The following is a 24,793-nucleotide window of genomic DNA, read 5'->3' as shown; positions in this document are numbered from 1 at the left end:
GGGGGAGATTTCCTAAGGAGGCTAAGATCTTAAGGGATTGGAAGTAGAAGTACAAGCGGGGAGAGAAGGGGAGGGGAGAGAGGAAAGAAGAGAAGCGGAGCCTACTGTCCTCTTGGCTCCTCACGTGCTAAGAGAGCTTTCAGGCTTCCTCAATCCTACTTAACCTTCAGCCGCATAGTTTGCATCTGAATACCATGCTGTTAGGTAACTAGGTGTGCCCAGATCTGGGACCATCTCGAGGGCGGGGAGATCTCTCTCCCATCACGTTTCTCACGGGAAGAGGCGGAATTACTCGAGATAGCTCGGTTCACCTCGATTCCCTGCCGTTTCCTGGGGGGGGGTCTCGTGAGAGCTCTAAGATTTAGAAGCTCCCACCTTTACCTGCCCAAGACTGTCCACACGGAATTGAGCTTCCAATCCCAACATTTTTCCTATCATCAAAAATCTTTTCCCTCCCTATTCTTATTCCCCTCCTCCCAACTCAGAGCAAAAGAAAAATAAAACCCCTATTACAATAATGCATAGTCAAGAAAAACAAATTTCTATATTGGCTATGTCCAAAAAAAATATGTCTCATTCTACACATTCTGAAGTTTCATCTCCATGTTTCATCATTAGTCCTCTGGAATTGTGGTGGGTCATTGCACTTTGCACATTGCATTCTTAATAAGAATGCACATTGAGCTCTTAAGTCTTTCAAAGTTGTTTGTCTTTACCTTGTTGTCATCATTGTGTAAATAGTTTTCCTGGTTCTGTTCACTTCAGTCTACATCAATTTATACAAGTCTTCCCAGATTTCTCTGAAACTTGTTCAGTCATTCCACCAATTTATTGACATCTCCTCAGATCACCAGTCTTCGCTATCTCAAAAAGAGCTACAAATATGTTTTTCATCCTTAATTAGAACTTGTTTTGCTTAGTATTAATCCCTTCCTCAATCTACTGTCCCTTTAATTCCCCCTTCTCCCCTTTCTCTCTTTTCTCTCTTGAGTAAAATTTATTTCTGTGTATTCTTTGCTCTTTTGACCCTTTCAGATGAGAATGAAGTTCAATGTCAGTTGCTTCTAACTACTCTCTCTTCCTCATTTGTATAAATGTCTATTTGTGCACCCGGATTACATGATGTAATTTTCCCTAACCTTCCTTTCCCTTCCCTCCAGTGTATTCCTTTTCCCTTTTCTCTTTATTCTTCTCTTAGGATAAAGATAGAACTATTCTCAAGCTTTGTCCAATTAGACTCCCTATGTGATCCCTAGTAGAAGTCACAGGGGACATGTGTCATCTCCCTATATTTGAATATAAGTAGTTAATCCTTATTTAGTCCCTTATGATTGTTTATTCATGTTTACAATGTGTATATACACATACACATGCATATATCTCTTGACTCCTGTGTTTGTACTTCAGAGTTTCTATACAACTCTGGCCTTTTTATCAGGAATAATTGAAAATCTTCTGCTTCATTAAAGATCCATTTTTTTTCCAAAATGAAGATAACCATAATACCTACCTTGCAGAGTTTTTGTGAGGATAAAATAAGATAGCATATGTACAGTGCTTTGCAAACCTTAAAGTTATTACTATTACTGGGGAGAAGAAAGGCTGGAAGTTGCAGCTGAGGAAGAAGAAAAGCCTACAGTTCAGCCCATGTACTCCCAAAGCTCTTTGAAAAACCGAATTCAGTTGGAAGAACTGTGGGTCTTTAGCCTGGAGGAGAGAAGAGTGAATAGATATGATTACTGTCTTCAAATGTTGGAAGGGTTAGAATATCAAGGAGACATTGAACTCTGCTTGGTCTTGGAGGGTAGAATCAGATGGAAGCTGCACAGGCAGATATTAGCTCTCTGTAATGAAAATTTTCCTAATGGTGCTACACAAAAGTAGAACGATCTACTTTGGAAGGTCTCAAGTAGAATCCCCGCTCCCTGGAGATATTCAAGCAAAGACTGAATAACCCTTTGTTGGCTAAGGACAGAGTGGACCTCCAAGATCCCTTCAATTTCTGAAATTATGATTTGTGATTCTACACGAAAGAAATATTAGACATTCTTTTTATCAGGGAAAGAATCAAAGGGAGGAAGATATAGAGGCAGACTTTGGGGAGGGGAGGAAATACAAGGATGAATTTCTCATTTATGAAAGTGTAAAAAACCTGACTGAACAGTTGAATGTACATAGGTACTGAAGCCATTGTTGGAAAATGCAGGTTAGTCCCACCCCTTATGAAAGTTTCCTGAAGACATAATTGCCTGGCAGGTAGAGTCCCTTGTCCCTGGAGGTGTTCAGGCAGAGGCTGGTTGGCCTTGTGTCATGCACACTGTAGAGGGGATTCATGGACTAGATTCTATCAGCTTCAGAACTGGACATAAATATCTTTTAACCAAGGAATGCATCAAATTCTCACTTTTCTCATCCTTTTTTTCATCTCTTTCAAATATACTGCCAAGAGTTAAGAAGTTTCAGGGCTGATTTGGAGTCTGCAAAGAGGAACGGAAGGAACAGGGACAGCAGAGTCCAGTTCTCCCCACACACATGTCATGAGATTTCCCAACATGGTTTACCCATCTCTCCCCCACCTTCCATGACAGGATTAGACAGGTCTTAAAGGAATGGATTTAGGCTTTTGGGCAGGTCAAAGGTCTCAGGAAAACTAAATGTCAGAAAATTCCTAGTTCCACTGATAACTATGTATGTCCTTTGGAAAGTTGTCTCCCTGGGACTCAGTTTCTCTAATTTGAAAATGGAGCCAAAAATTGAGCCTCCAAACTTACCTTCTAAAGGTAAGAAACAATATGCAGAATGACCAAGAATGATTGTGTATGATCCTTTCAGAAATACAGAATAATGATTGGGCCCGAGGAGCTGGAAGTGTGGGATTTAATTCAAGGGGAAAGAATGAGGCACATATAGACTAGTAGGGTCAGATTAGTCTCTGGGCACATTTATTAGAATGGAGGTGAACAAGTCTGGTCCTACCACGAATCAGGTACTTGACCTTTAACGGGTTTCTTATCTGGTTTCTATCTATGGCTTTGGTTTTCTCATTTGTAATATGCAGGGGTTTGAATTCTACAATTTTAGGATTTGAATGGGGAGTCCTAAGCTTAGAGGAAGGGGAAGAGAAAAGTCCTCTTTGGGTTGACCTTCAGGAAATGGATTTGTAGGATGCAGTTTTAGCTTAGCAGTCTTAGCTGAAGAAATGAGGATCTGGGGTGCAGGGAGGGGATGAGAAGTAGAGCTCCAAGGAGACAACACATTGGGAGGGAGTTGAGGAACATTCCAAGGCTGAGCACACACTCTAGGAAATAAAGTTACAGTTGTCAGGAGTCAGGATTTCAAGCCGAGTGGGGGTGATGGTGATGCTTTATCTGATAACTGATTAGCCTTCTGCTGTCCCGATAGCACTTTCCTTGCCACAAATACTCTGCAAATGAGACTTTAGTGTTGGGACTGAGAATACACACACCCTCTGGGGTTTGGAGGGTCCAAGGAGAAGAGGACAAGCCTCCTCTTCTCTACAGATAACACAAGCCATGGTTTCTAAGGTGAAGAATAACATTGACTTTGGTACCAAAGGGTTTCCTCCATGGACATTTCTTTCCATGAAAGCTAGAAGTAGCTCGGAGTTATTATCACTCCTCAGAGACACAGTCTCTGGAGTTCCACCCAATTAATAGGTCTTTCACTGTGGCTCCCAGCCACCCTCCCCTCAATCATTTACTTCCTGCCCCAAATAAGGAGTTGGCCAATCCAGGATGAGGGTATCAGACAGCAATAAATTTATTGAGTATTCCAAAAAATAAAAATCAACACAAATCAGTAAAAAAAAGAACATTAGGACTATGGAAAATATATGTTAAAAAATGCAGGAGGAAAAGGGTCCAGGGTAGAAAGGGTACAGAACTTGAGCTAACACATCATAAGGGGGACATCAGGGCTGGAAGGCAGGAAGGGGGATATTATTAAATACTGAATGATTGAAGTTTGGGAACCTTTAATGTGAGGCAACTATAAGCCAGGTATCTAGCTCTCAGCTAACTGGAAGCAAAGATGGCGGACTCTGTCAGATGACTGAATGATCTGGAAAAAACTTGCCCTGGTAAGGGAGACTCTCTGTCTCAACCCCAGCCAACCACAGGCTTCTTCCTGGGTCCTGCTCACTCCGTGCCTCCTGCCGGACCCCTAGTGGCTTCACTTGGCCCCCTGGGCCTCTGATTCTTCCTCATCATCCTCATACATCTCCCCTTCCTCTTCTGCTGTGGCATCCTGGTACTGCTGGTACTCAGACACCAAGTCATTCATGTTGCTCTCAGCTTCTGTGAACTCCATCTCATCCATTCCCTCCCCGGTGTACCAGTGAAGGAAGGCCTTGCGACGGAACATGGCGGTGAACTGCTCAGAGATGCGCTTGAAGAGCTCCTGGATGGCTGTGCTATTGCCAATGAAAGTAGAAGACATCTTCAGACCACGGGGTGGGATGTCACAGACAGCCACCTTCACATTGTTGGGGATCCATTCCACAAAGTAGCTGCTGTTCTTGCTCTGGATGGCCAACATCTGCTCATCTACTTCCTTCATAGACATGCGGCCACGGAAGACAGTAGCCACTGTCAGGTAACGCCCATGGCGAGGGTCGCAGGCTGCCATCATATTCTTGGCATCAAACATCTGTTGGGTGAGCTCAGGAACTGTCAGGGCTCGGTATTGCTGGCTGCCACGGGCTGTGAGGGGGGCAAAGCCAGGCATGAAGAAATGTAGGCGGGGGAAGGGAACCATGTTGACAGCCAGTTTCCGGAGGTCGGCATTGAGCTGGCCAGGGAAACGCAAGGAAGTGGTCACACCACTCATGGTGGCAGAGACCAGGTGATTGAGGTCACCATAGGTGGGGGTGGCTAGCTTGAGGGTGCGGAAGCAGATGTCGTAAAGGGCTTCATTGTCGATGCAATAGGTCTCATCTGTGTTCTCCACCAGCTGGTGGATGGACAAGGTTGCATTGTAGGGTTCCACCACTGTATCAGACACTTTAGGGGAGGGCACCACGCTGAAAGTGTTCATGATTCGGTCAGGGTACTCCTCTCGTACCTTGCTGATGAGAAGGGTGCCCATACCGGAGCCAGTGCCCCCACCCAGAGAATGAGTGAGCTGAAAGCCCTGGAGACAGTCACAGTTCTCACATTCTTTCCTCACCACATCTAGCACTGAATCCACCAGTTCGGCCCCCTCAGTGTAGTGACCCTTGGCCCAGTTGTTCCCTGCACCACTCTGACCTGTGAGAAAGAAAAGAGAATAAAATAGCTGAAGGGGGTGAAAATCAACGGTGGGGTTCAGTAGTCTACATTAGTACTGGCATTTATAATGGATAAGGAGCTTTCAAATCCATTCTTTCAGCAACCCCATGAGGCAAGCAGGGAAACTTATACTGTCTGATTTATAGAGCATCAGGGAGATCTAGTGAATTGTCCAAGATCTCATGATTACCAAATGGCAGCTGAGACTTGAATTCATATCTTCTTAATCCTGGCCTAGTGTGCTTTTCTATTATAGCAGGCTGCTTCAGATACAAAAGAAAAAGCAATAAAAAAATTTTTGCCTCAGTTTTCCCATTTGTGACATGGGGATATCATTGCCAAATGGCTCTACGACTTTGTAAAGTGCAGCTAGAAAGAGCTCAGTGTGTACTACATGGAAACACAGTCAGATCAGGAGGAGACTCGTGTTCTGTTCCTTACTAGCTGTTGATCTAAGTGATCTTGGGCAAACATTTCAGCTTTCTAAATGTCCGCTTTCTCATCTGTAAAACAGGGATAGTACCTACCCTGCCCTACTGACCCTCACAGAGCTATTTGAAATATCAAGTTAGAAATTATATACGAAAGCACTTTAAAAAGTAAAGCATCTATCAGTAAATTCAAGGTTCACAGAACAACTCATTCTCTTCTACCCTCTGCTACGTTATCACTTCTGTTTATGTTTCTTTATGGAGATTTTTATATATGGAGTTTGTGTAAAGGAGGCAGGGTGGTAGAAGGGAAAGATACCAAAGATAAAGTTGTCCGGTCTGAAGAGATGTCCAAAAGCACCAGATCGAACACTGTCCATGGTTCCAGGTTCCAGGTCCACCAAGATGGCTCTGGGCACATACTTGTGAGCTAGGGATATGAGAAAACAGATGGATTATATAAGGCCCTGTGGGTCTAGGACCAAAGGTGACAATTCCACTTAGACCTCCTTTCCCTTGGAAGACTTTTGCTCTGTCTTGCTGAGGTCCTTTCCACTTCAGAGTTCACTCTGTCTAAGTCTGTCCCATTATACCTGTTCTTCCATCACTTGCTTAGGCAGAGTCGGAATAATCGATCCACTATTGGAAGAGGGATGGGGAGAGAGACTGGAAAATATCTTTCAGATCAGTGCAGTGACTAATCTTAAATTCAGAGAACTGACAATGAAATATGCCTTCTGCTTTTCAGCAGAGAAGTGAGGAATGAGGCATACATCTCCAGACATGGCTGATTTGTTTTATTTTTTTGTACTTTTGAGACAAAGGAGAGTTATATGGGGTGGGGGGAGAATAACTGGTAAGTGACAGGGATATTTTTTGATAGAATTAAATTTTTTAATTTTATTAATTCATTTGTTTTCAGTTTTCAACAATCACTTTCATAAGTTTTAAATTTTCTTCCCCTCCCTTTCCTCTCCCTTCCTGAGACAGTATGCAATTTTACACATACATTCTTATTAAACACATTTTCATATTAATCATGTTGCATTGAAGAATTAAAAGACAAAGATATTTTTTAAAAGAAGAAAACATTTAAAAAGAAATGACCTCCCAAAGTATGGCTCAGCCACTAGACAGAGATCTGCTGCCACTGGAATAGGCTCTTAGGATTATAAAAATGTAAGCACAGCTCTGAAATATCGTAAAGGAGAAACCACTGAGGGGGACCTTCCTAAAATGCTCACTCTTCCTTTAGACCCCACCCCTCTACCTCCCGCTGCACAGGCCCTCTTCCAAGGAACACTTTTGTTGATCCCAATTGAATCTATTTTTTCCTAATCCAGCTAATTGGATGACTGCCAATTTCAATACAATGAACATTTGTTAGATGCCTACTGTATGTAGTGCAGAGCACTGATATAGGTGCTGGGCTGAAGAAAGGAAACAGATTTAACTCAAGCCAAAGTCTGTCCTTGTGGAGACCTTATATAACACATAAACAAGCAGAATATATTATTTGTTATTTGATTTGTTGCACCTGTAGGGGTGAACAAGACAGAAGTCAGCATATTGATACATGGAATCCCAGGGGTAGAAGGTCACTCCTGACTTGGGAGATCAGAGCCAGATCAACATTTCCTTTTGGTTCCATCCCATCTTGAGGGGTCCTTCCCATCTCATTGTGACCACCTTCTCAACCTCCAGAGTCTCTGTGGTCCCACTGACCCTCCAGCCTCCAGGCTAAAGCATCTTTAGGTCATTCCACGGGTAACAGCAGGTTAGGAAGGATCTGAAGGTCATGTTGGGTGAAGAGATACTTACATGAGGCTTCATTGTAGTAAACACTGATCCTCTCTAGCTGTAGGTCTGAGTCACCCACATAGTTGCCACTGGGGTCTATGCCATGTTCATCACTGATCACTTCCCAAAACTGATGAGAGATGTGTAGAGACAGACATGAAAGATGGTCAAGGAAAGGGAAGTAGTTCAACAGTGTCAAGTCATGTTATATCCAACACTTTGTACCTACCTCTGGAGTCTAGGAATCTGGAGATCTGAATTCTAGGTTCTGTGACTAACTACCTTAGGCAAGATATGTAACTTTTCTGGAACTCAGTTTAACCTGCTTTTCCTTTAGATTTGTGAGAGGCAACCTGGTATAGTGGGAAAAGCATTGAAGAGTGACATCTAGGAAGATGTCAGAGTGAGAAGCTGCAAGAAAAAGGCACACTAGCCTTGAAGTCAGAGGACCTGGTTCCAACTCCATTATTTACTTATGGAACTTTGGATATGTATCAAATGGGAATGATTTTTGTATTATTTACTTCAGAGGTTTCTTGTAAAGATCAAGTAAGAATGTATGCAAAATGCTTGGTGATCATAAAGTGCTACATACGTTTTAGAGCCAGGTGGTACAGTAGATACAGTGTTAGGTCTGGAGTTAGGAAGACCTGAATTAAAATCCAGACGCTCATCCATAAAATAGAAATAATAAAAGCACCTACCTTCCAGGGTTGTTGTAAGGACCAAAGAAGATAACAATTCTAAGCATACTGCCTGACACATTCATGACACCATTTAGGGTTTTTCTTGGCAAAGATACTGGAGTGATTCCCAATTTCCTTCTCCAGTTTATTTTACAGGTGAGGAAACTGAGGCAAACAGGAGTGACTTGCCCAGAGTCGCACAGCTAGTGAGCATCTGAAGCTGGATTTGAACTCATGAAGTCTCCCTGACTCCAGGCTTAGTGCTGTATCCACTGCACCATGTAGCTGCCTATATAAATGTAAACCATTATTATCACTATTTTAAAGTAAGTCATTGTTATTATTCAGTTAGTCCATCAAAAATTAAGTACCTAATATATGCAAGACATTGTGCTAAATACTGAAAATACAAAGAAAGGGTAAAAACAGTTCCTGCCCTTAAGGAGCTCACATTCTATTAAGCTAGATAACATGTAAATAACTAGGTGCAAACAAGATATATACAGAGTATGAGGGCATTCTGACAGGGTAAGAATTTAACATCTGGGGGGCTGGAGACTGGGAAAAACCTCCTGTAGAAGATGAGATCTGAAGGAGTTTTAAAAGAAGCCAGGGAAAATTTAATCCCTGCCCTTAATCTTATAAAGTTGTTGTGAAAATCAGATGAGATGATACATGCAAAAATTCTTTGAAAAGTATATTTTAAATCTTCAAAATGCAAGGGATTTTGAAAATCAATGCTAATCATTAATATATGTCAAACCTATTTTTATGTGACTTTCCCCTAAGACATGTTCCTCATTTCAGAGCCTTAGCTTTTACACCTGTAGCTGGAACTATTTTTAAAAAATGATGACAATAATAGGGATAGCAAATGTAAAGTACTTTGCAGACCTTAAGGCAACATACAAATGTTAATTATTATTACTACTGCGTCCAACTTTTTTATTTTACAAATGAGGAAATAGAGGCCCAGAGACAGTAAATGATTTGCCCAAGGTCATGTAGGCATTAAGTAGCAAAACTAGAATTTGAATCTGAATCTTCTCACTCCAGATTCCTCAACTGTAATATTAGGCTAATATTAGCATCTACCTCTCAGGGTTGTTGTGAGGACCAAAAATAACATTTGTAAAAAACTTAGCACAGTGCCTGGCACATTATAGGTATATGTAAATGATTATTCCCTTTTCTCCAGATACAGGGCTCTTTCCCTGGTGTACTACTCTGCCAAACTGAGTTTTCAGAGCAAATATCTTCACTTGTATTTTAAGTCCTACCTTCTCTAGGTGGGTGTGCTCTTCCTTCAAATGAGATGTTTGTAAGGTGCTTAGCATAGTCCTCAGCACTTAATAAAGGCCACCTCCCATATTCCTTTCCCATCTCTTCCTCCACCACCTAGTCGATGATTAGAATAACTTTCTTTCTGATTCTAGAGGCAGGAATTCTAAGCTATGTCCCAAAGCCAAGAACTTTTTGTGGTTAGCACCAAATATTCTGGGACAGTTGTCTCTGGGCTTTGACTAGGTATGGTAATTATTAACTCCTGGGTCCCACAAAAAGCATCATGCCCCAAGGTGGAGGGGAAGATATCAGGAACCTTAATGGGAAATACAGTAGATGGAGAGCTATGAAATAGTAATAGTTCATTGATTCATAATTTTATGGGTGAGGATACTCCCTCTATAAGGAGAGGTTGCCATTTCTCTGTTCCTTAAGAAACAATTTTAGATTAATACACATGTGATTTTGTCAGGGTAGGGAACCCCTGGTAAGGAAACACTACAAATATAGATCAGCCACTGCTCTTACAGTTTTAGGGAGTTGCCTAGGAGCACTGAGGTTAAGGGACTTGTCCAGGGTCACACAGCTAGCAAGCCTTGAACTCAGGGCTTCCTGACTACAAGGCCAGCTCTCTGTCCATCATTCCATACCATCTCTCCTTAGTAAATCATCTTCATGAGTTGCTATGGCTGAAAAAATTCAGTTCATGTCCTGGAGGCCAACTCTCTAGTATTATGATAATTAAAATTAATACATTTGTGTAATGCTTTAAGATTTACCTGCTCCAGGTCAGGTGAGCTGAGGGGAGACTCAGTTTTTGTAGTTGAATGAGCAAGAGTTATGGGGCCAGGATAAGTTTCAGAATTAGATTGGATATACTGAGAAAGAGTTGAATCCAGATATTGAAATTCTGGAACTACTATCCCACAAAAGAGTCAATTAAAGTTCAGTCTTATTCAATTCAGCAAACATGTATTAAGTGCCTAATGATGAAAGCAAATACATTGGAAAGAGTGCTGACTGGAGTCATAAGACAGATTCAAATCTCACCTCTGATGTTCACAACTTGTCTAATCTTGTGCAAGTCACAACTTCCCTGGGTGTCAGTTTCCTCATTTGTCAGAAATGGGGATTGGACTAGATGGACATCTAGCTAGCTATGCTTCCCTGTGTAAATCATTGTACCAGGCAGTATCTCCAAAACAGCTTGTGTAGCAGGTTGTGAGGAAGGAGAAACTAGAAAACCTTGGGGGGAGCTGTCCATGGTTCTGACAAGCCTAAGGACACACTCTAACTGCATTTCTTCTGCATACCCATCTTCTCTCGTCCCTTCACCCTAACCAAGCATAGAGAGGTTCAACACCTTTGTTTCCTGATCTTATAGGAAAGTTCATTAAGTTAAGGGAAGATCCGTCTTTAGAACTAAAGGACATGAGAGAGACAGCTAATATACAAGATGATGTGGTTAGAACTGGAGGGCCCTGAGGTTGTACTCAAACAGAAAGATTAGGGAACACTCCAGGCTTTTAGTCACAGTTTCTGAAGAGTTTTCTTGTAAAGGGATGTAAAACCTAGGTCCCAAAAACAGTTTTCTTTTTCCTCTCCCCCTACCCAATTGGGGTAGGGGAGTACCACCTTACCCAGATGTGTCGGACCCATTCACTCAATCCTAAAATGCTGCTAAGAACAGGAGAATCTGTGAGTGAAAAGGGAAGGGGCTGCTTGGTGATCCTAAGAAGGAAGCAAAAACCTTCCCATTGATTGAAAGTGTAAAAGATTCCTCTCTGAGCTTCCCAAAGCAAGAAGTCTTGCCCAACAGCTTGGAAGGAGGAAAGGGAAAAGAGGGGCCACTGTCATCCATAGCCCATATGTTGAGTGAGGAGACAGACTTTGATTCCACTAATGATCTACCCCAGGTAAGAGTCCAAGGATACCAACTAAAGCTGAAGGCCAGGCTATGGTGATAAGAGAACCTGAGCTACGGGGCTAAGGAGCTGGCTGGCTGCCAACTTCTGGGTAGAGCTTGCCTCTGAAGGCCTCTCAAAGTTCAGTACCACTGAGTCCCTTCACCAGTCTCCCTAAGGATCTGGGCTAAGATCCAGGCCCAAAGGAACAAATCAGAGAATCTGAGTGTCCCACGTAAGTTGAGAGGATGGAATGCCTAAGGGATGTAAGTTCCTGACGATTTAAGTTTCTTGCTCTACCAGAAAAAGAGGCTGAGTCCTGGCTGGGGAGGCTGAGAAAATAAATAATAAGGAGTAATTTCTGGAGAAATATCATCTTAAACTCAGGAGCCCAGGCAAAACTAGGTGGTACCATCAGGGATAGGGAGTGGGGCCATAGGTGAACTCTCTGAACCCAAAGTTCTTGGGTTGGACCCCAAAGTCCACAGACCTCTTTTGTCTCACAGGCCACTGCAGAACTACTTTACCTGCGCACGCTCTCTTCTCCCCAGGCAGCTGGGTCACATGCTGGGTGCTGCTGCCCCAATTTTCCAAGAGGCACCGGCATTAGCTCAAATGTGACGCATCAAAGAAGAGTGTGTTTTACCTTTTTCCTCCCCTCGGGGTCAGGCAGGGCCACCACTGGGCCTTACTCATGCACCTTCCACAAGGTAAGGGAGGTCCCCTAGGGGTGGGAAGCAGATCTTGGCACCCATCTAAGACCTTCAAAGGCCTGATCTCAGCATTCCTAAGTAAGGAATGAGCACACTGGCTTGAGGGGGGAGAGGGGAGGTGTTTAGGTGACATACTTTGTTTTTCCTGAAATTCTCTATGATTCCACTGTCTCCTCAACCCATGAGGGCAGAAGAGAAGTGACTCAAAATCTCTTTAATACTACAACATAGCCCCATTTAATGAAATCATCACAAAGCTCTGAATTTAAACATTTCTCTCTCAGAAATAACTAGAAGTGACTAGACATCACTTGCTCTCATAGTATTCCCAAGGGAATGCTCACTGTCTCCTTTCTATAGACAATGCAACTGGTCCAAAATGGCAAGCAGGATTTTTGATTTAAAGCTGGAAGGAATTTTGAATATCTTAATTTTATAGATGGAAAAACTGAGACCCAGAGAAATGGAATACTTCCCAAGGTCACATAGGCACTAAGTCACAGAACTGGGATTTGAATCCTCAGAATCCAAATCCAAAGATCTTCCCACTTTTTCATGACATTGGGAACCAAATCTCAGGCTGTAACCCTGTCCCTTAGACCACTACTGCTCCAAGGGCCCCAGAAGTGATGAAGCATCATTGGTCCCATTGACCTCAATTAGTCCTGTGTCCACTTACCCTACCCCCTTTCTTCTCTCCCCCTTTGGCCCTCAGCCCCTGACCCTGCTCAGTGGCAGGTGTTCTGTGCCTGCCAAATCCCCCAGTGACCTGCCTAATGAGCTAACAGACCCTCTGGCCCCAGGGTGGCTGCTGACTTGGCCACAGCTGCTCCCCTTACTCCAGAAGGAAACCTGATTTGATTTCAGTCTCCCATCCCCAAGCCCTTCCTCCTCTTCCCCCTACCCCAAATGGAGCAGGAGATGGGCCAGTCTTCCTCTCCCTTCCTCTCCTCCCCCTCCCCCTTATTCTTCATTCTGAGCAGGCACAGATGTGTCTGAAGGGTCTGATGGATGATTAGTGCTGCCTCATGCTAAGACACTGCAGCAGGTGCCTCCACCAGAAGCCTCAGAGAAGACCCACATATACAATTTGCATGTCAGTGCCACGTGGGCAGCTGCCTCGCCTCCAGTATATCAATTAGCTTTTTGTTCCTCTGCCTGGCTTCCTCAGTGACTGCTGCTTATAGGATCACAGAGCTGAGAATTCAAAGGCACCTTAAAGATCAGAGGATAATAGATCTAAGGCTGGAAGGAATCTCAGAAGTCATTTCCTCCAACTCCCTCATTTTCATGATATCACTCAGGTCACACAGGTAGAAATATCAGAGGTGAGATTTGAATCCATTGTTCAAATTTGAACTAAATTTGAGTTCAGCTTGAACACAAACTAGGGTTTTAATTTTTTTCCTCACCATGATACCATGATTTTCTTCCATTTTAGTGCAACCCACTCATTTTATAGATAAGGACACTAAGGCCCGAGTGGGCAACGATGGGGTGGAGGTGGGGAACTAACTAGCCCAAGGTCACATAGGTCAGGAAGAAGCAGAGTCAGAATTCAGAGCCAGGACCCCTGGCTCTGAATCTATTGTCCCAGCTGCCTTTCCATTCTTAGCAAAAATGTTTGGGGTTTTCTTCTTGACCTAATCCCAGTTCATTTCCCTTTTCCCTTTATGGGCTGATTTTCATTGAACCACTTCCCCATTTAGGACGGTTATCTTTGCTGCAGATGAACTGTCCCAACGGAAAAGCTAGGCTGCAGCTTTTCCCTTACCCTCCCTGAGACCACCTGTCGGTGGTGGGTGTTGGTAAGACTTTGGTTTTAGATTAATTTACCAGAGATTAGATTCCCTTCTTTCTTCTCATCTCTCTCCCCCTCTCCAGGTTGTTCTAGATTGATGCAGCCCTACCTTCTTCATGATGGCTTTGTTTCCTACTCTCAGCTTCTACTAGACCCATCCCAGGAGATCCTCATGACTGGCTTGTGGGGAGGAGTCAGCTTTAAGGTTGTTTCTTTCCTCTGCTGATCCCACCTCATCTCCCGAGAGTTGAACCCCCGGATCCCACTGGGCCTATTCAGGGTGGGGCCAGGACCTAATTCGATCAGGTTTGGGGCTCCAGGGAAGGTCTTGATCTCACCCTTGGAAGCAGCCTGGGTTAGCACAGACCTGAGACCAAGGTCACCCTGTGAATCATAGCACAACTCCACCCCTTTCTCCCCTGAGGAGAACAAAGAAAGCTGAGGCTGGGGCTGGGGAGGGTGCTGTGAGGTGACTGAGCTACTACGGGAGAGTTTTTCTGGGGCCATTGCTGGGCAGACCGTCCAGAAAAGAACTGTTTCTTAAAGGTACGACACTCTCGAAGAAATTGGAAAAAGGAGACAAAGAGGTGGTGGAGAAGGAAAGAGAACAGTCTAAGTGGTCCTGCCACCGAATGGGAAAGGGAAATACCAAGGTCTTCATTCAACTGCCCCGCCCAGCTCAGCCCCACCCATTTTTTCCTGAACAGAGACCTAAGAAACTCGGGATAGATCCGCTCCTCTGGGAAGGATGTTGGGCAACGCCCACCCCAGAAGAACTCGAGGAAGGAACCTGGGAGCAGTAGCTGTCCAGGTTCGAATCCCTGACCATTAACTCAGGGGAAGATCCAGGTGGCCGAGCCTCCAGATTCCCCAACAGGGGGCATCGTCAGCCTGAGTGTACCGGTTGACCGCTCCCAGGAGATAGGTAACGGGGCCTGACAAACTGAGGGGTCGCACCCTTCCCGACCTCCCACTCCCCACCTCCTTCAGCAAACTGGCCCTCGAAAGAGGGGGAGCCCTGCTCCAGGGCTCGGGGAGAACGGAAGACTTCCTGGGAAATGGTAGAAGAAAGGTGGGGAACACTGGCAGGGCGGGGACCCAGGCGTTCCGGTAGCCTGGTGCAAAGCTGAGCTCATCCCTTTGTTCCCGGCGCCGCAGTCCTGGGGTGTGGTTCGGGCTGTGCGGCGTAGCCTGGCGTTCCCCTTCCCGCCTCCCCCCCGCCCCAGCCACCTCCTACCCTTTCTCCCCATCTCTGCGCCCAAATGAACCGGCTACACGAGTCCTTGAATGCCTCGTCCCCTTCCAAACGCGCTCCCGGACTCATCCTGGGAATAGAGCTGTGGATGCTCATACACCCTCCCCCTTCCCCACCCCAAGCACCGCTCGGTACAAAGGCTGAGCTGGGAACCCCCGCTTCCAGCCGGGAGAGCCCAAGAGAAGCTGCCCACCCCCTAGCTGCCGCAGTGGGCTGATCCAGCGCACTGAGCCTGGGGAGGTGTCGCTAGTCTGCCCCAACCCCAATTCCAGCCCTGGCTCTGGTCCCTGGCTCTGTCCTGCCTCGGTCCCCTGTCCGTACCTTGGCTCCGATCTGGTTGCCGCACTGGCCGGCCTGGATGTGGACGATTTCCCTCATCCTCGATGGTCTTGCTGGCTTGCTGCAAGGGGAACGGCCGGGGTTAGGAAGTGGGACGCGTTCTTGCAGGCTGCAGAAGGCTGGGAGCTCATCGGCCGCTGGGTTTTATAGGCTGCGCGCTGCTGCACCGGCGACTGGGCAGACAACAGCGAGCTCCGCCAAGAGCTGACCTCATCCTCGCCCCAGCCAATCACGAGCCGCCGACGGAAAATGCTGCAACATCCCTGCAGCATCAGTACCAACCAGCGCATCCCTCCCTCCCCCCCACCCCCCGCCTCGCCACGCCACCTCCACCCTCTAAGTCCTGAGGGAGGGAGCTAGCCACCCTCCCACCTCTGCTGCCCAGCGCAGTTACTTTGTCTGGCAGCACACAATGCCATGCAGGCTGCTGGGCCCCCTCTAGGCAGATCTAGGCAGAATTAATAAAGGGAGATATGGCTGGGGGGCTTCCCTCGGTCAGGGTTTTGGGGACCCTTCACATATGAAGCGGAGGAGGTGTCTCCGGACTGGCAATGAAAGAGGGTTCCCCGAGGACAATAGGAGCTTCTCCACCCACCTGCTGGCAACTATCTAGATCTGCAAAAGCTGGGGTCACACAGACCCCACCCAGTTCAGCCTTCAGGCGGAAGGGGCGGAGAAGGATGGGGAAGCAATCCTCTCCAAGTTACTCCAGAATAGTACCCTTTTCTTTGTTTCCTTCTCCAGCAGCTTCTTTTCCATTGCACCCTAAGTTTCCAAGCTTCTCTCCTCTCTTTCTCTTCCTCAAGCATCTGGGATTCTGGTTCCCTCCCTTTCTCTAGCCCCATCTTCATCCTTTTCTAAGGGCTTGAGGAGCACCACCAAATTCCGTTCCATCCTGCTTCGCCCATTCGTGAGTCGTTGGTTAGCAAAGGAATAGAAATGAAAAGAAAGAAAAAAAGAATGAGAAAAAATCAGAGAAAAGAAAGAAAGAAAAAGAAATCTTTTTCTCGGGAATTAAAGCATGAGATTCCCTTGTTAGGAAATGGAAAGGAGGGAGCCCACACCCTTAGTCTAGTCTCCCCTCCCCCACTTCAGCCTAGTCTGCCTCCTGTATAATAAGCCTGAAGAGGAAGAACAGGACGTGTAACTGGAGTAGTGTCCCCTCTGCCTTAGAGAAAGAATTCTTAAGCTTTTTACTATGGCATATACTGCATCGACATCTGGTGAAACCTATGGAAGCCTCAGAATAATGCTTTAAAATGCATAAAATACATAGGATTAAAATAGAAGCCAACTATATTGAAATAATTATTCATTTTTTAAAATTCACAATTGCTCTGAAAGCTATTTATAGATCCCTTGGGTTAAAAACCCCTGTCCTAGAGTGACCCCAGAAAACACCCAAGAGATATTTATTGAGTCAAAAGGTCTTTGGATGAAAGGAGGCCAGAGGAGGAGGGGTGGCTTCTATTAATGCTAAAGGTCTGTTTTGCTGGGAAACAGGGCTCACAGGTTCCACGATTGATGGAGAATTGGAAACAGAACACTGTTGGGAAATTTCTTATTTGGGGGTGCAGAAGGTGGAAAATGGCCAGAGAACCTCCCTGGGTGCCCACACTTAGAGGCTCAGTGACAGTGAAAGAGATATGGGCCAAGCCACAACATTCTCAACCCCTCTCTGTGGCTTAAAGGTGAATTTGGAAACCCAACCTAATCCTTGGGCTCCTTGCCCACTGTCATTGGAGCTCCTAGACTCTCTCAATCTGGCTTTGTGCCAGGGTCCCAAGCCCTGCAGCTGGGATGGTAGCATATGAGGGGTGTGTGTGTGTGTGTGTGTGTGTGTGTGTGTGTGTGTGTGTGTGTGTGTGTGTGTGTGTGTGTGTGTGTGTGTTGCAATGGGACTGGGATGGGGAGGAGAATATAAAGAGATCCATCCTCCCATGCTGGCCTTCTGTACTATGGCAGAGTAGTTCACTTGATCTCTCTAGCTTCCCAGTTAAAGATGTTGACCATTGCCCCTGACATTTGCACTTGGTATACTGACCATCAGTCACCATGTTAATTCCATTCCAAAGAACATCAACATTAACATTCCCATTAACATTAACATTAGAGTCCCAAAGGAAAAGACTTTGATTTTCTCCCAACAGTATGTTACAGTAGCTCAGTCCCTAGGGAAACTGATCAAAGTGAAAAAGCAGGGAGGGGGAGGAGGAAGGATAAGGGCCTTTGAGCCAAGCCCTAAAAGAAGAGGCCGGTTTGCTTTCAGTGTTGACATCTAGTCACTAGAGGGCAGCAGGGCTCCCTTCCCTGGAGTGGTCCAATTTTCTGGACCAGTGCTGGCTTCACTTGGGCTGAAGGAGTGTGGCAGCTGAGTCATCTCTTTGATCCCCACAGCACCCGCCATACAGTGCCTCTCTTATCCAGGGCTCTCCAGCCACTTTGATAGTGTAAAAAGAGTGAAGTCATCAAACCTCGTAACTTAAGATCAGAGTCACTGGTATTGTTCTCTGGGCATAATGGAGTTGGAGATAGAAGACTGCCCCACCTGCAACCAGGAGCTCTGGGTTCAAATGCTAGAACTGACATCACCTGTTTTATGTCGGTTGGCCAATCACACTATGCCCTTGAGCCTGGGTGGGACCAATCCTCTTCATAGGGCTCTGAGGAAAGTGGTTTACCATAGAACTGTGACTTGTCATTTTTAAGTTGTAGGGAGGGGCTAAGAGCACATCTTGGAACAGCCCCATTGTCTGAGTAATTGTTCTGGGAAGTCACGGGGAATAACAAAGGTGGGCAGCTCTTCAAATAGAAATGGAAAGATACAAATTTCATGGCTCCTGCACAAGCTGATTTCTACAACACACAGCTTCCCCTCAGCACCTACACACAACAGTTGCTTACTTTTTTTTGTATTGTATATAGTATAGACATACATATTCCCTGTTAGAACATTACACCTGGCATTATGCTGAGGTATGATTTGATGGTGAGATCATCTTTTAACAAAGTTCCTCCTTTGGATGGATGGGGTCCATCAAGTACGTTATAAATTCGGCATTGAAGTTTTCTTTCCAGATCTGACTGGAGAAAAACACACGCACACACACACACACATACACACACACACTGTGTGTGTATATATATTTTACATATGTGTGTATATACACACATATAATATGTATATACAAAACATATGCATATATGACTATATACGTGTGCCTTTAGATATGGTTCGTACAAAAGTGCATCTCTTTACAACTAGGTATACATACTGGGCATTCATGCATGTATCTGGGCATTATCTGTTGATGTGGTCAGTGGGATCTGGGTCATGAGTCTGCAGTATATGCTCACCAGTGTTGGTAGCCCATGCGGGAGGGTTGTTTCCTTCAGACCCTTCTTCTGGGAAAGGCTCTAGTGTTCTTAATTTCTAGAAATCTTGTCTTTTGTTCTTGAGCTACACCCTCTCTCCATCCCTCCCTTCTCCCTTCCCCCACACACCTCCTCTTCTCCTTTATGATGTAGCCTCTTGTGGTTGGTTTCTATTTGCCTGTAGCCCCTCCTCCCTCTCCGTGTTCCCAGGGTCCCTTTTTAGCAGTTCTCTCTGGGTGGCTGCACGAGGCTGGAAGGCAGTATAACCCTTCTGCCTGCTGCACCTCCCTATCCATCTCCACCAATCCACCTAAGCAAGGGGAAGCTTCACAGCTCAGCCCCACCCTGGCCAGCTCTCCCTCTCCTTTGGGCACGTAGCAGCTCACTTTCTCTCTTTTCCAGGGGGAGGTCTGGTCTCAGGCTGCAGCCTGACTCATTCTCTTGTCTTGCAGTGCCAGGAATCAGCTCTCTGGACCTTTAGCAAGCAGTCTGGGGCTAAGGTTAGCAGCCCCATTTATTCTTTGACCTTGTGCTCCCAGTCAAGGGGAGGGGAAGTTGGGAGAAGATTGGGATCCTGAGAGAAGAGCCAGACAAAAGGCACTTGTGGAGAGTGAACAAGTATTTATCGTATGTCTATTGTGCACAAAGGTAGAATACAGATGAGCTGTCCGTAAGACTCAACTTGAGGGGCAGCTAGGTGGGTAGAGCACCAGCCCTGGATTCAGGAGGACCTGAGTCTGACCTCAGACACTTACTAACTGGGTGACCCTGGGCGTGTCACTTAACCCTGATTGCCTCCAAAAAAGAAAACACTCAACTTGAATTCATAATAAGGGAAATAGAATGTGTGTAGGCATTGATCATCCTTGTTTCAAGAAGGCAGAGGAGCAAGCAACATAAAAGGGTGAGGAAGAAAGAAGCGGAGAAGAGGTATGTGGAAGCAGAGGCCCTAGAGGGGGGTGGGAGGTCAGATTTGGGCTCAGAGTCCACTTGAGAATAATGATGCTAAATAATAGCAATTCTATGGTGCTTTAAGGTTTGCAAAGGGCATTATATCCCAGCTGATCTTCAGGACAATTCTACGTGGCAGGTGCTATTATTCTCCCCATTTTACAGATGAGGACTGGAGAGCCATCAGATCACCTCAGCATAAGTGAGATAGCAATGGAGAGATCCAGATTTCATGTTTTTCCCATGAACTTTCTGGTAGCGCTCTGATCTATCCAACCCAATGAACTAGAGCGTACATCCTCTGTCAGTATCCTTGCCTTTGAGATGTGTCCAGAATGATCATAAAAGGCCCCACATTCAGAAGACAAATACAGCTGCTGAATCATAGATTGCTGGGTCTTGGTTGGGACCTGAGAGATCATCTAGTTCTAGTTGATCACTATCATTTTGCAGATGGGGAAACTGAGGTTCACAGAGGGTAAATGACTTGTCCAAGGTCATGTAACTAGTTAGTGGCAGCTGGGACTAGAATCCAGGATTTTCAAATTTCACTAAAGTAAAATACATAATGTATACATAACACATAAATACATAATGTTGCCTGAACCGGAACAAGGTTGAGAAAACCCTCTGACCTGGGTAAACGCTCTCTCACAATGAATGGGTGGTAGCATTCAGTTTCCCTCACCTAAAATTGCTCTGTATTAGTGTTTTGCCTCTAGGGAGTTTCAAGACTGGTACTGATACTTAGCTTAACTACAGGGTGTGCTGTGACCAGAGCTTGCCAAAGTGGAAACACGGTTTCTAGCTTCTTGATCTAAAAGAAGCTCTTTCCCCTGCTAGTCTCTAGATGGTAATCAGAGACTTGACTAAGGAAATGCTGGATTTAAAGTCAAGGACTCTGAGTAATCTGTGGCTTACTACTTGTATGACATCTGAGCCTCAGTTTCCTTCATAAGTCAAATGAGAAGGTTTGCCTATAAGATTCCTTCCAACTCTGAAATTCTGTGATTCTGTAAGGAGCAGTCTTTGGATTTCTTTCCTTCCCTGGGTTATACAGGGCTCCAAGCTTAACCAAGGTAACTTCCCCAATATTTTGGGGCCTTCTCCTCTAAAGGAAAGTTTTTTACTCTGACTCTGGGTTAAGTCAGGCAAGATCTGCGAAGTTCAGTCCAGTTCTTAGCTTTTGCCTTCCTGCCTATTTTTCAATTGTTTACTTTCCCCTCTCCCACCTTTCCTTAAGTGATATGAAAGAGGGATGATATATGCATAGTCACCAATTCTCCCCACCCCACCCTGCCCTCTTCCCAGCAATCAGACATAAGAGTCTAGGCAGAGTAGATTTATTGTCATTTCTCAGTCACACAGTTCCCACACAGCCTCAGTAACAGTCACTAACCCAGCCAGGTCAAGTCAGTTACAAGCCGATGGTATGGTCAAAAGCAGGGGAGTCAGAGTCAAGTGGCCAAGTTGGGAGTGGAACTTCCATAGTAGTACTCCCAGTCATCTGTCCCTGGTTACTACTGGCATCCCACATGACTGCATGTCCTATGAGTCTTCAATATCTTGGAGCTGGGTGGGGAGGTAGGAGGGGTGGGAATACTCCAAATGCTTTTTCATGACTCCAGGCTATTGTTGAGGTATCTTCTTTCCAATCTGGAGTGTCCTGGCCCTGCCTCCTAGATGCAGTATCCTTAGCAGACTGGGATGGGGAGGGAACAGGTCTCCAGGTACTCATATCAGTAACAAACTGAATTTCAAGGCTTTGGGGATGGGGCTGAAAAGCTTATTCTCAAATGGAGGAGAAAAGTGGATTAGATGCAGAAGAGTGTTCTCCTGTTCCTGTTGTATATTATGTGCACACCTGAGCATCCATGTGTGTGCATACCTAAGCACATGAGTAAAATTGAAAATTGAAAATGCACACGTGCATAGTGTCTCTCTCTCTCTCTCTCATACATACACACACACACACACACACACACACACACACACATTCCATCTCATCATCCTTCTCAAAAAGGCAATTCAGAAGTTGGATGCCAGGCTGACTAATGATGCATATTCCTCTTCACCATGGGATAGAACAGGTTGTGCCCACTAACCAGAACATCTGCAGATGAGAAGCTACTCTCCTTGGTTACATTTTGCACCTCTGTCCCACTGAGTCATGCCTGCATGCATGGGAATTTGCAATGCCGCCCCACCCCCTTACCAGGAACACAGAATCACCTCCTTGAGTGTCTTGCGGAGCTCCTGGCTGCGGAAGGCATAGATGAGAGGGTCAATAACTGAGTTGCAGATGATGAGGATGAGAAAGAGGTTGAAGTTCTGGAAGTAGCAGCTGCATGTGGGATGCTTGGGACAGAGGACAATAAGCGTGAGATGCAGAAAAAAGGGGGCCCAGCAGAGGAAGAAGATGCCCAACAGGATTGTGAGGGTGACAGCCCCCTTGAGGATTGAAAATTGGTGAATGGTATATCTCTTGTGCAACTGAGCAATCCTCCTGGCATGCTGGCATGACTGGATAAACATGTGAATGTAGAGGACGACCATGAGCCCCAACATAGACAAGAAGAAGCCAATGAGACAGAGCAGGACTACAACATGGTTGTAATAGGAGATGAAGAGGGTACCGGAGAGGGCACTGAACACCCAGATGCCAGCAAGGACTCCTTGAGCTCGACAAGGGGTGACAATGCTGTGGTAGCGCAGGGCATAGAAGATACTGATGTAGCGATCCACCGCAATGGTTCCTAGGAAGGAAATTGAGGACATCATGGAACTACAGATCAACACATCAATGACATTTTCAAGCTGTTGCACCATAGATGTCTGCATCACCAGCACCCCTTTCTCCAGCAGTAGCACCACCAAGGTCTCCAGCAGGTTGCTGACACTCACCAGAAGATCTGATAGAGCCAAGCAGCAGACAAAATAGTACATGGGTGAGTGGAGGTTGTGGTTCTTGATGATGGCCACCACCACCATGACATTCTCCACCAGGCTCAGTAGCCCCAGAGTCAAGAATAACTCATCTGGAATGAAGAACCCCTGGCACAGAATATCTGTCTGGTTGGTGGGGATAACTTGATGGAGGGTATCTGGAGAAGTGGAGTTCAGAGAGTTAAACAATCTCTTCTGTTGACCTGGCATCGGCATAGTTCCGGGTTAAGAGCAGGGAGCTATGAATGTGAAGCTGGCAACATGGATGAACTGGAATTTTCAAATTCCTACCCTGGAGGGCTTTCTCAAGGTCCAGCAGCTGCCTGTTGCTGTTTCAGTTCATTGTTCTCATCAGTTAGTGTCCAGAGGAATCTCCAATGTTTCTTTCCTCCTCCCTCCCCCTTTGGTCTCAGACAAAAATCACAGCCACCAAATCCAATGCATACTCATTATTTCTCTAACCCATCAAAAGACATCCTACTGATCTCATTAGCCCAATGGAGGTTGCGATAAACCCATGTCACGTCCAATGTTGCCTACTCATCCTTTCTCTACTGCTTGACTCCAGGACCCAGAGAGTCTCAAATTTCCTGCCTGAACAAACCTAAATTCTCAATCTGTGCACTTTTCTCTTCTGCCTGCTCCCACAGGTTGTTTTGCTCCACAGGAACGGAAGTTTCTTTCTTTCTTTCTTTTTTTCCTCTTGGCTTTTTCATCTCTTTTCCTTAGCTGGGTGAAGTGAACAAGCCAGTAGGATATGAGGTCCACATCTCCTCGGTTTCTGCATCCCCTGGCAACTCCAGGCGCAGCCCTCAGTCTTGGTCCAAAGAAGTGGATTGGAGTTGATGTTCCAGTGAAGAATGAAGCCTCTCTCCCCCTTCCTTTAAAGACAGTCTGTGGAGCCCCTCCTTCAAAGGAGGCTGATTGACCACATGATAGCGGCTCATGCAGGGAATGCCCAGCACAGCAGAGTGATTAGTTATGAAACTTGTTAGAGCTGAGGAAGTTCAAGACCTTACATAAATGTCTTGTAGGTACTGCCTGCTAGATTCAGGTAGCTGACAGTAAAACCAAGGATACTCTCACTTGGTACCAGGGGCTCTGAACCCAAAGAAGCAGTGCCTGGGAGGTCCAAACTAGGAACACTGAATTATTACAGGAAGATTGGCTTCAGTTTAAAATTAAGATTTTTAAGGCAGTGGGAATTGCCTATAAATTAGATTGGGTTACCTTGTTAGAGTAGGTTTCCCAGAACTAGAAGTATTTGAGCAGAGGCTAGATGACTCAACTGTCAGCTATACTGTAGAGGGAATTCCTGCACTGAGGTCCCAGTTTGGAAGAGATAATTTCCAAAGACCTTCTCAACGTTAAGATTCTGTGAACCCTAAAGGTTAAGCTCATATGGAGCCTTTCTGTTAATTCTCTTAAGTCCCAGGAGGAGAGAAAGGGCTTCATAATTGTATTTGATGAGGCGGCAATACTACGGAAGTTAGAAAGAATTGTAGAGTCCCAGTTCATTATTCAAATAATTAGTTTGCCTCTCTTTTCCAACCAGTAGAGCTCTATTCATTTATCTGAGATCTCTAGCCCAAGACCTTAGACACATTCTACCCTGAAAATTAACACTAGGCCAAAATGAAAAGAAAGTGACCATCTTCACCTGCAAATTGAAATGGTGCATACCATTGAAGCAACGCTTGTCCAGAGGAACAAAATGACCTCACTGTGTTAGAGTTAAGTTACAGTGTGTCCAACTGTGGCTGAATAGACTAATATGAGCTCAAACGTTTGGGGTGGATTCTCTAAATTTACACATCTCACAATTCTTTCAAGCTATTTCAATTCTGCTTTGTTCATAGAGCACAACAACACTTTCTCTGATAGGGGCACACCATGCTGGGTGGTTCTGTGCCAGTGTCTCCCTTATCTTACAATTGATTCTAAAGTTCTTCAGAGAGACCTTGAAAGTGTCCTTGTATCGCTTTGTCTGACCAGCATGTGAACATCTGCCTTGTGTGAG

At 45.3% G+C, this 24,793-nt stretch overlaps 2 protein-coding genes across 2 annotated transcripts; both read right to left on the bottom strand.

Moving 5' to 3' along the window:
* Positions 1-3,756: 3,756 nt before the first annotated feature.
* Positions 3,757-15,643, bottom strand: TUBB3 (tubulin beta 3 class III). The gene is made up of 4 exons (XM_072636391.1): positions 15,484-15,643; positions 7,541-7,649; positions 6,039-6,149; positions 3,757-5,267 (listed from the first exon to the last, which is right to left on the bottom strand). Exons 1-4 carry the CDS (start codon positions 15,538-15,540, stop codon positions 4,192-4,194), a joined length of 1,353 nt encoding a protein of 450 aa, XP_072492492.1. The 5' UTR covers positions 15,541-15,643; the 3' UTR covers positions 3,757-4,191.
* Positions 15,644-21,952: 6,309 nt separating this feature from the next.
* Positions 21,953-23,070, bottom strand: MC1R (melanocortin 1 receptor). Its single transcript, XM_072636390.1, has one exon. The coding sequence runs from the start codon at positions 22,987-22,989 to the stop codon at positions 22,039-22,041; it is 951 nt and encodes a 316-aa protein (XP_072492491.1). The 5' UTR covers positions 22,990-23,070; the 3' UTR covers positions 21,953-22,038.
* Between the last annotated feature and the right edge of the window lie 1,723 nt (positions 23,071-24,793).

The sequence above is a fragment of the Notamacropus eugenii genome, chromosome 1, assembly GCF_028372415.1.
Source record: "Notamacropus eugenii isolate mMacEug1 chromosome 1, mMacEug1.pri_v2, whole genome shotgun sequence".
NCBI classification, from domain to species: Eukaryota; Metazoa; Chordata; class Mammalia; order Diprotodontia; family Macropodidae; genus Notamacropus; species Notamacropus eugenii.
This window is presented reverse-complemented; position numbering and strand designations above follow the sequence as displayed.

What these genes read in the sequence shown, in the direction of transcription:
- TUBB3 (XM_072636391.1), bottom strand. Translation starts at nt 15,540, where the DNA reads ATGAGGGAAATCGTCCACATCCAGGCCGGCCAGTGCGGCAACCAGATC. An exon ending in GCAACCAGATCGGAGCCAAG is followed by an intron (nt 7,650 to 15,483) that starts GTACGGACAGGG and finishes ATCTCTCATCAG; the next exon opens with TTTTGGGAAGTGATCAGTGA. An exon ending in ACCGGACAACTTTATCTTTG is followed by an intron (nt 5,268 to 6,038) that starts GTATCTTTCCCT and finishes TCTTTCTCACAG; the next exon opens with GTCAGAGTGGTGCAGGGAAC.
- MC1R (XM_072636390.1), bottom strand. Translation starts at nt 22,989, where the DNA reads ATGCCGATGCCAGGTCAACAGAAGAGATTGTTTAACTCTCTGAACTCC.